The sequence below is a fragment of the Felis catus genome, chromosome B3 (assembly GCF_018350175.1).
Source record: "Felis catus isolate Fca126 chromosome B3, F.catus_Fca126_mat1.0, whole genome shotgun sequence".
Taxonomy (NCBI): Eukaryota; Metazoa; Chordata; class Mammalia; order Carnivora; family Felidae; genus Felis; species Felis catus.
This window is the reverse complement of record NC_058373.1, coordinates 114536408-114550708: the sequence shown is the minus strand read 5'-3', so window position 1 is coordinate 114550708 and position 14301 is coordinate 114536408. Positions and strand designations below refer to the sequence as shown.

Below are 14301 nucleotides of genomic sequence, written 5' to 3'. Positions count from 1 at the left end.
GGCTGGGCTCAGAGCTGGCGATGGGACCTGGGCACAGTGGCCGGCGGCAGGAAGAGGTCAGAAACCACTCTTGTGGGGAGGGGGAGGAGGGTGCCCCAACCCTGCCTCTGCTTCCTGCCCGCGCTGTGAGCTCTTGCCCCAGGCGGCCACGTACCCTGAACACCCTCCTCTCCCCCCTCCCCCGCTGTCCGCTCCCATCCGGTCCCTCCTCATTTCATCCCCCCCCTCCCCCCCCCCCCCCCCCGCAGATCTGGGAATGGGGGGGACAGGATGGCGCGTCCCTTTGGATAGTGCGGTTAGGGCTGGGCTTGAGGGAGAACGCTCATGTCCAAAAATGGTAACATTCATTCCCTTTTTTAAACTTAAAAGGGGGGGAGTTTAGGGAGCCGACTGAAGTTTTTTTTTTTCAGCCAAAGGCATCCTGTATTAGCTCACTCAGGAATCCTAAGCCCTGAATCGGCGCCCTTTTTACTCACTTCATCAGACAAGCAGAGGTAATTTAAAACACACGCACAAAGGGCTTCCTCAAAGCCCGGCGACCTGAGACCCAGGCCGAGGCTTCTGCTGGGCCCAACCCTATAGGGCAACGGCAGAAGGTCCCCGGCTTCCAGCTGACTTATTTGCAGTGTGGCAGTTGCTTAAACACCCCTCCCCCTCTTCCTGTTGGCCCCCCAGGGGGAGCTGCGGGGAGAGGCTGTGACAGCCCCCCACTCTGGGGGCTTATTTCCTGGGGCATTCGGGCTGTTGGTGGAGCTGAGAAATGGAGTGGTAATTTGGAGATTATCAAGAGGCCAAGGCAGGGGGCCCTTTTTAAATTTCAGGGTGAGGCCTTCATGAGACTAGATTTTAAATTGGACAGGAGGGGGAGGGATTAGGGGGGTGGATGTCTTGGGATCTTCCATGGGAGTTAGAAGAGACATTCCTGTTTACTGAGCACCTACTGTATGCCTAGTTGGGGCAGTAGTGACAGGACTGTGGGATGAAGTTCCTGGGGGGCAGAAATTCCTGTCTCCTCAGCATTGCCACTGGACCTGCTCACAGTATTCCGTGGTATCGAATGAATGAATACATTAGATATAGTTGGGGAGGAAAATTGTATTGTTTCTATTTGTCTGTGTGTATGTATACACATATAGACTCACAAATCCCTGATCAGGGTGGTGGGGGTGTGCACCAGGCCTCTGGGTAGCCAGGTGGGATCAGGGTCATCTGGGAAATGTGGTTATCTGGAGGGCAGACTCAACGGTTCTAAGAGCTGGCTCTGGCTGATGTGAGCCTGGCACACCTGAGGTTGAGGAAATGAGGGGCAGAGGGAGAAGTGACCAGCCCCAAGGCCCAAATGGTGCATGATGGGACTGGAATGCAGCCATGTCAGGGGCAGGAAGCTTCCCCTCACTTGTCCCTTGGTGGCGAGGAAGGCAGGAAAGCTGGGCTTGGCATCCAGAGCCTACAAGGATCTCTGGACCAAGGGGAGTCAACCTGTGCTTTGGTGGGTTGATGGGGTGGGGGTCGGGGGGGCGTGGCACAAGCTCCGGGCCTCACTTTGAAAATCCAAGGGTTTTTTTTTTGGCCTGCCATTGATTCTGTTACCTTGCATGGGCCTCGGTGAACTTGTCTGAAAATTTCACCTCGTTTTCAGCGGGGTGGTAGGTATATAAGGAAGTGGTTTTAGGTGTGGGGGATCGGATCTGAAGTAACTGGCTGCTTTTGACAGCCTCCCTGCTGATCGTGGGAGGTCAGAGTTGAGTGGGATCAGAGCAGACGGGTGGACAGAGGAGGCTGACCATTGCAGATGGAGGCAGCAGAGTGAGTGTATGTGGGTGGGTGGCCTCTGGGTGGGAGGCAGAAGGCCCTGTTTTTAGCCCTGGTGTGTTCACAACAAGAGAGACTTTGGTCCAGTCGTTTCACTTCTCTGAGCTTTTATTAGACTGTTCAACACATAACTTTGAGCAGCTACTCTGTCAGGCCCAGTTCCAAGGGCTGAGGATAGAGCGCTGAATGGTACAGACAGGTGCTTCCGATCTGTTTCCTCCTCGGTAAACGGGCCACGTTCCCGTCCTGCCCTGCCCTGCCCTGCCCTGCCCTGCCCTGCCGATCCCCAGGGCTCTTACGGGCATCAGATTAGGTGATGTGGTAGGAAGCACTTCCTTGGTGAATGGTTAGGCCTGATGCAGATGCAGGTAGAAGTCTGTGCAGGCAGGAGGCATGACTCAAAAACCTGTATTGGTTGGCCGTGGCTTGTCCCTTCTTCAAAGAATGCTTTCTTGCAGCGTTCCTGGGGCTTGACTCCCTGCCTCCAGACATAAAATGCAGTGGATTAGGGAGTTTGCTGGCTTTCACAATCTTCCTGACCTTTGAGGCCGGGCTCTAAAGCCACCTTTTAGAAGGTAGCAGGTCTGAACGCCCGTCTTTTCGAGATGACCGTAGCCCCCACTTTTTTCCCTCACCCACACCCTCAGGTGAGGCCTGCTGGATGCCAGGCAAGCTGGAAAGAGCATGGACTTTGAGTAGCATCCTGGCTCTACACTTTCAGGCTTGTGACCTTGGGCAAGTTACTGTAACCTCTCAGCCTCCGATTCCTTATTCATAAAAAGGAGCTAATACCCCCACCTGCTGGGTTGACGAAGATTTGTAAAATGGCAGCTTTTGGTTGTTAAATTTTATTTTCTCTCTTAAATCTTGGAGGCTCTGGTTTAATGTGGATTTCCACAGGTGCCAGTCCTGGTTTTTTTTTCTTTTTAACATATGTAACTTAATCAATATTTGTTGAGCTAATGGTGTTGAAACAGAGAGGCATTCACCTGGCAGGTAAATGAAGGTGGTTGTAAATAGTTCCTGCTCCGGAGTCTGTACCCACATCATTCCAGGTCACAGGAATATGTACCACCTTGTTTTTTTTTGTTTGTTTTTTTTTTAATGTTTTTTCAATGTGTATTATTTTTGAGAGAGAGAGAGAATAAGCAGGGGCAGAATGAGAGGGAGACACAGAATTGGAAGCAGGCTCCAGGCTCTGAGCTGTCAGCACAGAGCGCAACGCAGGGCTCGAACTCACAGACCGCGAGATCGTGACCTGAGCTGAAGTCGGCCGCCAAACCGACTGAGCCACCCAGGTGGCCCTGTACCACCTTGTTTGTACTCACTGCTGGTCTGCAGGACCATCACAGGAGCTAGCCAAGGCCACTGATGAAGGTGGAGGCCTGCAGAGAGGGGAGGCCTATTTTGGAGGGGTTTACATGGGGAGGAACAGGACATCCACCTGCCTTGGAGGTTAGGACTGCAAAAACCAAACTGATGCCTGGTGGAAGTAAAATGTCCAGGAGGAGAGAATTGGCTCTCGTTCCCATCCTCCTACCCCTCGCTCTTGTGCTCTCCTGCCTGCTTCACTCCGTGCCCGTGGCCATGGGCCCAGCACTCAGCCTGTCCTGTTCTCTGCTGAATCCCTAGTGCCTCCTGCGGGGTTAGGCCTGTAGGTGGTCAAGAAATAACACTGCATAAATAATTGGCCTCATCCTGGGGCTGTATCTAGACATGCTCTGGGCACACTGGGTTCAAATCTCAGCCCCTCCACTGACTACCTATGTGATCCTCGGGGGATCGCTTACCTGCTCTGTGCCTGATGATGCCAATGGGGAAATGAGTCTAATAATCGCTCCTGCCTGATTTAGTTGAGTGGAGGTTTAAACCAAGTAATGTGTGTAGGGAATTTAATACGGCACCTGACAGCGCGTGCTCAATAAAAATGCATGTTAACTATTTTGAGGAGCCAGAGTTTCTGTGGCCTTTACCCTGTATTCTTTGAGATAAGGTGTAGTATATAAACCCATCTTAGAAGGAGCCCACTCCTAGTTGGCTAGGAGTGTATGGAGTTGTTGTGTTCTCCTTGACCTCGGACCCTGACGTCATCTCTGGCTCATTCGGTGTCACTTGACCCTTCTGATTGCTCAGTCCCTTCACTATAGAATGGTGTAGAATCCCTTGCTTACCCTTTGCCTACATTTTGGGTATCCGGGAGAAACAAATGAATGTGACGTGCTCAAAAGCTTTGTAAGTTGGTCACAGTACAGGTAGAATGACCTCAAAGTATGAGTGTCTTCTAAAGGAGACAGCCTGGGGGCCCCTGGGTGGCTCAGTCGGTTAAGCGACTGACTCTTGATTTCAGCTCAGGTGACGACCTCACGTTTCATGAGTTTGAGCCCGGAGTTGGGCTCTGTGCTGACAGCGTGGGGCCTGCTTGGGGTTCTCTCTCTCCCTCTCTCGGCCCCTCCCCAGCTCACGCTTGCTGTCTCTCTCAAAATAAATAGGTAAACTTAAAAAATACACTAAACTAAAGTAAAGGAAATACACTAAAGGAAACTAAAATAAAGCCTAGAGTGTTTTCAGGCCCTACAGTCAAATAGCTGAGGGCATTCTTTAGGCCCTGCCCAAACCTCCCAGTAGCCTACCAGCCCTGCTTTGCCCCAGGGAGCTGTCTCTGGCTGCCACCCAGCCTACCCTGGGGCAGATGTGAGAAGGCCTGGAGCTTCCTGAGAACCAGCTTGTCCAGTTTTGAGGAATGATGAGATCTCCAGGAGCCGTTGGTCACTGGAGATGGGCTTGTAGGAGTGACAGGCTAGCAGGCTCCTGCAAGGAGCAAACTTCTTTCCTGAAGCTCCTTTCTTGAGAAGGGGCTGCTAAGGCTGTGCTCCGTGGAGTGGGGTGGGAGGAGGCCTGGGCCCCCGGGCCCTTCCTTGTGGGGCAGTTTTAAGTGTGAAGAGGTCAAACCAAAGGGGTGTCTTGTAGTTTGTTGTTTGTGGTTGGGATTTGGGTCTCCCCTTTCCTCCTCCAGGAAGGCCTGGGGCTGGGCGCCTGGCCAGTGGCCACAAACCGTAAGCCTGGCTTGAGGACTTGTCACACAAGACCCGGTGCCTCCTGTGGGTCTGGAACCAGGGCGGGGTGGCCCAAGTCTGAGACATGACATCTGCTGCTGGGTGTCTCTAGAGAAGAGCCGATGTCTCTGCTCGTCTACCTTCTAGTCCCTTCTTAGTGTGAGAACATCAGTAATTTCTCTTGGTAGACTCAGTCAGTGAGCATTGGTTGAATCCCTGTTGGGTATCTGATGCTCCACCCACCTGGGGTCGTGGAAAACCCACGGTTTAGATGGAGAGGGAACTGGAAAGGTAGAAATCACACTGGGCAGTGCCACAAATGGCCAGAGATGTGGTGTTGGTCTCTGTGGGGCAGGAACCAGCACTGCTGCCTGGGCTGATGGCATTTGAGTTGCATCTAGAAGGACAGGCAGGATTCGAAGGTGCTGCTGGGAAGCCTCCCCTTTCCCTGACATCTGGGCTGTGTGTGCGTGTGTGTGCATGCGTGCGCACGCGTGTGTGTGTGTGTGTGTGTGTGTGTGTGTGTGTGTGAAGAAGGGTAGGGCAGTAGGAGAAAGGAGAAGGCTAGAAGGGCAGACCAGAGGGCAATGATGTGTAAGCTGCTGCAGGCTAGGGAACACCCCCTCCCATTGTTCTCATCCTTTGTCCTTCTTTCCCCGTCAGCTTTGTCCCTCCCAGAGCTGAACTCTCACCTTTCTGAGAGGCCAGTCTCTTTGTACAGCTCGAGAGCCCCACACCTGTGCAGGTGTTGTTGGGACTGTCCCAGCCAGTTAACCCCACCTGAGCTGCCCCAACGTGTAACCTACCCAAGCTTTTTCTAGGACGGGATGTGCAGCCAAGGGGCTGTGGTCTCAGGGCACCTTCCCCACCAGCCCTACTTTTCTCCCCTTTGTGTTTGCTCCTTGGGTACACAACTCTGCAAGGGCCCAGGGAGCTGGGCTCAGTTACTCACCAATGACCCTGGAGAGGTCCTGGAGCCCACCAGCTGGTTTAGACAGTTTAGTCTGTAGCTCCCCAAAGGGGTCATGGCTGAGTTCCTTAGTCCTGGCCACTCTGGGTCAGCCTGATTGGACTCCTTTTTTTTTTTTTCTTAAAGATTTTATTTTCAAATAATCTCTGTACCCAATGTGGGGCTTGAACTCACAACCCTGAGATTAAGAGTCATATGCTCCACTGACTGAGCCAGCCAGGCGCTCCCTGATTGGACTCCTGATTCAGCCCAGGGTTTTGTCTCACTGCTGAGGCACCAGTGTCCTGCTAAGCACCACTACCTGCCCAAACCTGGCCCTGATGGAGGCTCAGGGGACCTTGGGAGCGGTGGGGGCAGGAGACCCAGCAAACCAGGGCTCAGAGTCACCCTGGAAGCCCACCTTCCTTTTTTTTTTTTTTTAAATAGATTTTTTAGAAGTAATCTCTATACCCAGCATGGGGTTCGAACTCACAACCCTGAGATCAAGAGTTGCATGTTCCACCAGCTGAGCCAGCCACCTTCTTCTGAACCATCAAGTTTTCTCACTGGGTCCCAGGTTAGGCATCAAGTCCCAGCTCCCAGAAGCCTTCCTTCTCAGGGGGTAGGGGGTACATTTACAGAGAGGGCTAGTTAGATGCTGTCTTCCTGCCTTGCCTAGCCCCTGCTCCCACGTCCTGGCTGGGGATTATCTGGCAGATTCTCAACACAGTGGGCCCCTTAGGTCTGGTGTAGTGATGCCCAGAGCCACCTAGGCGATAGTCATGACTCCAGCCTACCCACTCTGGGTGTCCCATTCAGCCCTCCCAGACAAATAAGCAAAACTGATGGCGGTCCCCAATAGCCTGGGTACAGTCATCTTCCCGGGGACCAGAGCTGGGAGCAGAGCTGTACTTAAAAAGAAAAAAATTCTTTTTCTCATGATCTCCATAGTGGCTCACCTTTTCTGAGCACACGCTAAGTATCGGGCACTGTGTCAGGGACTCTGTGTTGTGTTAGCACGTCTAGTCCTGTGAGGTGGGCACTTTATCCACATTTTACGGATGAGGGAGCTGGCTCAGAGCAGCTGCATAACTTCCAAGATCACAGAGCCCGTGAGAGGTGGGCAGTGTGGCTCCGGCATTTCCCTCCTCACCACTTTGCTGCTTATAAAAGAGAGAGATGCTTGCGTGTCTGGAACACTGACCAGAGAAGACATATACAAAAAACAAAACCCAGTGATGAAAACATTCTGGAATTAGATAGTGGTGATGGTGGCACAGCCTTGTGAATACACTAAAAACTATATACTAAGTAAACTAAAACTTCCTCTAAATATGTATACACTAAAATATATGTAAATATAATCTAAATGTATCTAAATATACTAAAACCCACTCAAACGGATGACTTTTATGGTATAATTCCATCTTAATTTAAAAATTTAATTTAAAAAGCCCCAGAAAATGCTAAGTAATACAGAGAAGAAAATGACAATTACCCGTCCTCCCACCTCCGAAGCTAAGGGACCTCACAGGAGCTTCTGGTGCTCTCTGCCTCCTTGTCCCTCCTCCTCATTCGTGTCTGTCCACCTGTTCTCTCCTGCTGACCGTTTACTCTAAGGTCGGGGATCCAGGTTCATGGTGCGTGAGTGGGAGAGCCGCCGAAGAGGTAACTAATCAAGAGGGCAGCTTTCATAAAAAGCTTGATGTGACCCTGTGCTTGGAGACTGCTTAAGAATGGATCACAGATAAGCCCAGGCAAGTAGAAGGCTGGGGTGGGGAAGGAGGGGGTGGCTTTCCTCATTTCCCCCAGGTGGAGTCCCCACTGCACCTGCACCTATAGACCCTGTTGGTCTGGGAGTGCTTCTCACCTTCTGCCATTCCCAGGGTTAATGGGGTCCACGTGGGGCAGCTTTCCCCAGTCCCGAGAAGTGGGGGGGGGGGCGCGGTCCTCCCCCAGGAGGGAGCTGCACTGTGCTCAGGGTTGCCTAGCAATAGTGGGAAGAGGTGACTTAGCCCACTACAGAGGCGGGAAGAGAATTAAAAGCAGCTGGGGATGGAAATCCGGAGTAGGTGCAGAGGATGCTGTTGCCCTGGAAACTGCCTGCTTGGTCCTTGGCTGTAGCGGGCTACTTTTGGGCTGGTGTCTGCTCTTTATTGAGAGGTTTTGGGGTCGTGTCCAGGCCTGTCATCTCTCACAATGGGGGGGGGGACCATAGAGAAGCCCCCGTTGCACGTGGCTTGTATGGTAGATGTGTTCTGTCGATGGGCCCCGTTTAACATTCACAACAGCCTTGTAAGGGATGTGGGATGCTCACACCTGATAGACGAAAATCCTGAGCTTGGAGACATAACATGCTCAATGACTGCAGAGCAAGAAGGGCCTGGGAATGAAGGTACCCTCGGTCCTTAAGGGGAACCTTACGTTTTGGTTTAAAGCGTTGCCTGGGGCGCCTGGGTGGCTCAGTCAGTTGAGCAGCCCACTTCAGCTCAGGTCATGATCTCGCGGTCTGTGAGTTCGAGACCCGCGTCGGGCACTGTGCTGACAGCTCGGAGCCTGGAGCCTGCTTCGGATTCTATGTCTCCCTCTCTTTCTACTCATGCTCTGTCTCTGTCTCAAAAATAATAAAAACATTAAAAAAACTTAAAGCATTTCCCAAACCCATGATAGGAGATAATGTAAACACTGTCCACCTCCCAGAAAGGAAAGAGAAGGTGAGAGAAGGACGACTAGAAAGGAGATTAACTGTTTTGTACCAACCAACCAGTATTTGGTAAGAATGTTCTCCAAATAATAATAGTTCATACTGTTTGAGGGTTGCATGGTTTGGATTACCTCCATCCGTCAACCCTTTGAGGAAGGTACTGTTACTTCCCTTTTTGCAGACAGGGAAACTGAGACTCAGTGAGGTCAAGTGTCTTGCCCAAGATCAAACAGCTAGTAAGCCAGGTTATGCATGAACCCAGGCACACTGACCTTGGAACTTGACCCTTCACTAGAAACGGACAAACCTTTTGCTATTCCGTAGTTTATGTTTCGAGGGACAAGGCTTATGTAAATGAAATCGTAAGGAACGATTAAAGGTGCTATATAATCAAGTACTCATTACATGATTCATGATGTTTTAAAAATAAACTCCACCCCCAATGTGGGGCTCAAATTCACGACCCTAAGAACAAGAGTCATGCGCTGTACCCACCGAGCCAGGCAGGCACCCCATGATTCATGATTTTTAATATTTATGCTTTCACACGTGGTTTTCTCTTCGTTAATCATGATGAGCAAACTTGTCAGGCCTTCTCCCCATTTTGTAGACAGGGCAAATGAGGCTCAGAAAGGTTCACTGACTTTACCAGGGTCTCCCCTGCAACCTGAATGGACAGGTAGAGTTGGTTTTGAATCCAGGTCTTTGACTGGAGGGTCTGTAGTCTAAGCCAGGTGAGCAGGACCTTTCTGAAGTTACTTTTCTCGGTTGAAAAGGTAGGGGAGCGTTCTAGTCGTATTTCTACACATCTAAAGAATAACTGACGGGAATACACTCAGGTCCCCTGAACCTGGAGGGCCCTAGGTGTCCCTGGTGGCCCCTGTAAGAGCTGACTCCAGCTTTTGGGGACTGGCTTCCCTGCTTTCAGATTCAACCATGTCCCTCCTGTTCATCTTCCCTTTGTTTGGTCACCAGGGGAACAACAGGCTTTGAACCAGGTAGCTGAGGTGTTTGTTTTGCTTTTGAAAGCTTGTGCACATGGAACGTGAAGTTGGAGGTTCTTGTTTAAGCCTTGAGGCTGGTAAAAAGTCGGTGAGGGAAAGTTGGCGAGGCTTAGGTTGTTGGGAGTGAGCCGTTCTGGCTTTTCCGCGCTGTGGACCAGGCCAGAGGACGGCACGGAGGGTAGGACAGTGTCCTTCCTGGCCCCCGGGGTTGAACCTTTCGTCTCAGGGTCTAAATCAGAGGCCCCGGGGGGTTCAGCTGATGGTGGAAAAGCGATCCTTGGGGGAAGGGAGCTTTTGACAAGCTGCCTCCTCTCTACCTTGTTTTTCCTGTTTCTTGGTGGTTGATACTATGGGGTTGTTCCGAGCCCAGTCACAGGCCTGTGATTTGAGGCCAGGCCGGGGCTTGCAGGGGAGCATTTTTATGGGCCCAAAGATTTATTTTTTAAAAGCCATCTGTAAAGCTGATTATAAACGGATGGGAACAGAATGGAGTGATGCTGAGCTCTATTTTCAGATCGTCTGTAGGTGAACCGACAGGAGGTGGGGGGGCACGTCAAGGTGGGTGGCCTGCTTCAGGCAGGTCTCCTCATGGAACTTGGCTTTGCATCTTGGAGGACAGGCCGCAAGCCTTGTGCTCGGGTGGGTGGGGGCTTGTTCCAGCCAGACTCCCTTTTCTCCTTGTGTCCAGCGTGGGAATGGCCACACAGCCTGTGGCTTGGGAACGGACGGAAGTGGGGCTTTTACTTCTTCTAAGTGCCAACACCAGGAAGTAGGGTCCCCGCCTGCCCCCCAGTGCAGCGTCTGCAGGGGGGCTGCAACTTTATGGAGGTTCTGTGGTCCCGACAGCAGTGTCTGTCCGGCTGTGTGAGCACGGCTGTGCGTGTCGGTGTGAGTGCAGGCACACGTGTGTGCCTCTTTGGCTCTGAGAAGCCCCCCCTGTTGATTTTGGCCACTGATTTGACTTTGGCAGAGGAGTGGCTCCCTTTCAAACGCCGCAGACATCCTCCAGATAATACATAATGGCACTTTCCAGTAGAGCTCCCCGTTTTTCGGAAAGGTCTTTCTTTCCAGGAACCCGAAGTGCTTTTCCAGGCTTGGCTCTGGGAACCAGGAGGAGGCGGCTCATGAATCCTGCATTCCCGGAGCAGGGGAAGCGGGGCCAGACCCCCGGTTTCCTGCCCTTTATCCTGGATCCTGGCTGGGACTGTCGGGAGGTAGCTTTGCCTGCGTGAAGCCCGGAGGCCTCTTTTTAATTTAGATGTTTCCCCAAACTTTCGTCTCAGGTGAAAGCCACTTTGTTGTTGTGGTTGTTGTTTGTCTTAAGCTATAGTTAATTGAGAGGTTCATTCTATAATTAACTTTCAAAAAATTAAGGAGTGCCACTCTGGGGTTTCAGTTCAGTGGGTTGTCTGGAGCTCCTCTACTAGGGGTGCTTGGCACAAGCATTAAGGCCCCAGCGGACGCAGGGGGGTCAGGCTCGGGACCGGCCCCTGATTACCTTTTCATGGAAGCCCCTGGTTCGGAAGGCCCCAGCTTAGGCCCAGGCCCAGGCCCAGGGAAAGCGGAGCTGAGCACCCACCCCCAGCCCGCCCCCAGCACGTGCCAGCCCAGTTCTGTGCCGTGGGCCACACACACTCTAAGTGTTTCCCAGATATTGATTCATTTAGTCTTTGCAACACCTTATGCGATGGCTTAGCTGGAGGTAACGAAATTTAGAAAGGTTTGCAAAGGCTCAGTTGGTTACAGCTGTTTTTCTAGGTTTTCTGCTTTGGAGGCCAGTTCACAAAGGCCTTATAGGCAGAGGTAGGGTTCTGGTGTTCCTGTCCCCAATGCTGTTCCCTTCCTCACTGGAATTAACCGCTGTCCCGCATTTGGTGTTTTCTTTCCTCAACGTTGGTTTATACAGTTCCTGCCTGTGTAGTTGTCTGTATCTTTGTGCCTGTTGAAAACTACATAAATGGGGGCGCCTGGGTGGCTCAGTCGGTTGAGCGTCCGACTTCGGCTTAGGTCATGATCTCGCAGTCCGTGAGTTCGAGCCCCGCGTCAGGCTCTGTGCTGACAGCTTGGAGCCTGCTTCGGATTCTGTGTCTCCTCTCTCTGTCCCTCCCCAGCTCATTCTCTCTCTTTCTCTCTCTCTCTCCCCCCCCTCCCCCCCTCCCCCTCAAAAATAAATAAACATTAAAAAAAAAAAACTACATAAATGATGTCATACCCAACGTAGCAGCGTGCTCACATGCTGTTCTTTCTGCTCACACGGTTCCTGTGGCCTGGAGCTGTGGAGGTTGGCCTGGCTCCGCCCTGTTTTGTGGAGGAGACAACGGTTGAGGCCCAGAGGGGCTGGGACTTGAGGGACTTGTCCGAGTTGCACAGTGGCTTACAGATGGCAGGTGGGACCGGAGGCTGCAGGTGGCTCTCTGTGTTATACCTGCTGCCATGAGCCCCCTCGGGGTTCGGAGACTCCCTGGTATTTGAGGAGGGAGGGCAGAAGCAGCCAGCCTCAGTTTCTTCTTTTCTTTCTTCCCACGTGTGTTTTTGGCACCTGCCTCCCATTTCCTGGGTGGGGGGGGACCTACACCCTTGCCCGCTGCCCTCTTCCTGGGGCTCCAAGAGTCAGCTTCTTAGGGGCTCACTGCTTTGCCAGTTTTTCTCCTCCCAGGATAGCAGTTGTCCTTTTATTGCTTCTTGATGAAGCAAATATGTAATGACAGAAAGCTACTGTGAATTTGGGAATGCTTCTAAATGAGTTTGCATTTTATGTCTCACAGTGGTATCTTGCAACATTTGGAAGTCAGTCGTTCTCTGCACATAGAGTTTTGAAAGAGGCAGAGGTGGGGAGCCACAGCTGAGCCCTTCTTGGCCGGGGCCGGGGGGCAGCCAGTGGGATTCCAGTTATGTCTCCCTGTCCATGCCTGGTTTCCTGGCTCTGGCCTTTTCTTCCTTCTCTGCTGGCTCTTGGCCGCTCAGCCCTTGCCTCGCTCACTTAGCGCCTGGGTAGAGGATGGGCAGGAGGGAGCTGGAAAGGACAGGCGAGTTGGCAGCCTCTTGGCAGTCCTCATCAGAGTCGCTTTGGGCATTGTTGTGAAACTCTTGGCCCTGAGGACATTTGGAGGGTTCTCAGGGGATATCACTGATCTGTGAATGACTTGGGGCTCCTTCGATGATTGGAGGTGGGTCTGGGGGTCTCGTGGGAGCCTCCCTAGTAGGGGGCTCCTGGAAGGCTGTGCCACCGGGATCCAGACACATTCAGGCCACCTCATCTCAGAGCCTTGAAGCCTAGAAGGGTGGTTCTCAAACTTGACCGTGCATCAGAATCACCCAGAAGGCTGCTTAAAATACAGATGCTGGACCCCGTCCTCAGGGTTTATATAGGTCTGGGGTGGGGCCTGAGAATTTGTATTTTTAACAAGTGTGAGGGCACTGCAAAGCTACTTGCAAAGAAGATAGATACAGGCAAGGGAAAGCATTGGGACTACTTTTGCAATCTGCCCTAGAGGTCTTTATGTAGATGGTGACTTTGCTGGTATTTAGTACCTAGTGCCTCCTCCCTCTTCCCCCCCAAATAAGGGGAAGTTGCGTTCTTTCTCTGTGGGGGGTGGGGGGGCCTGGACCTGGGGTGGGAGATGTGCTCCTGTACCCTGCGAGGGCGACTCCTCAGGAGCCTCCTGCTGGCACACAGTAGGTGCTCACCAAATATTAGATATGCTGAGCGGTGACCGTGGGTGCCTTAGAGGGGGTGGGGCAGCCACAGTGCAGCCGGAAATGTCTGGCGGATGCTGAGGTGTTGGGTGGCGATAGTCCAAGGCATCAAGGGCCGCTTTGGTGATGGGGCTGAATTGAGGTCCCAGAGGGAGCCCAGGCTGGCCTCGCAGCCTCAGAAGTGTGCCCCGGAGTCCAGAGGAGGCCAGGGAAGCTGGCCTTATGCTTGAGCTGGGGTCCGAGCTCAGGATGACCTCAGCCCTGCCATGCTGCTCGAAACCCCCTCCCAGGTGTCTGACCGAAGCAGGGTGGCCGGGAGCCAGCGCACCCACCCCCCTCCCCGGCTCCCTGGCAGGCAGTCCAGCTGTGTGTTTTCTTCTTTTGGCCAGCGGCCCACTTCAGATTCCTCTCCTGAGGTACTGGCCATGCTGACACGTCCTTCTGTTCCCTGCCCTTGTTGGATTTGGCTACGGCCCCTACTTCAGAAAATCTTAGGGAGTTTCTGGTCCTCTTATGTGGGCTTGGGGGCCTCAAAGGAAATAAAACCTTCCAGCCCCAGCACTGAGGGTTCTCTCTTCGGCGGTGGACGTCAGCAGCCTGCTGTCTTTAGCCACAGCAGCCGGCGGGGCATGGAACCAGACAGAACCTTCAGACCCCCCAGCTCCCCAGCTTGTGGGGCCCAGCAGGACCCTGGTCCACCTGCCTCCTGCTCCCTTCCTGTTGGGACCCTGGTGGGTGGCATTTAGGAAAGGACTAGATATGGAAAAACTGTCTCTTTGAACTATCAGTCCAGAGAGCTGCCTGGGAGGACCCTGTTCTGTCCCTTCGGAACAAGGACAGCAGTTGTGCCTCGGGTACCAGGGCCACAGGAGACCCGAGGTCTGGTTTTAGAGCTGCTTATGGCTGCTGTGTGATGCTGGATAAGCCACACCTGATCCTTACCTATAAAATGAGAGGACTGGGTTGGGGGGAGTGCGGTGTTGGAAATGCCTTGCCTGGATTAGCACATGGAGATGATCTCTAAGGTCTGGGGCCAACGCCAGCTTTCTGTGTTTCTGTCCCCTTGATGGGGGTTGCTCAGTA

At 52.7% G+C, this 14301-nt stretch overlaps 1 protein-coding gene across 6 annotated transcripts in view; it reads left to right on the top strand.

Moving 5' to 3' along the window:
- Positions 1-14301, top strand: part of ACTN1 (actinin alpha 1) — a 95190-nt gene that overhangs the window by 1224 nt on the left and 79665 nt on the right. For 3 of the 6 annotated variants that reach the window (XM_045060120.1, XM_045060119.1, XM_045060118.1), the window contains exon 1: positions 6-56. The exons of the other annotated variants lie outside the window; for them this stretch is intronic. In XM_045060120.1, the coding sequence (XP_044916055.1) occupies positions 21-56 (36 nt within the window). In that variant the 5' untranslated portion in view covers positions 6-20. Of the gene's footprint in view, positions 1-5; positions 57-14301 lie in introns of those variants that run through there. 6 annotated transcript variants of the gene reach the window in all.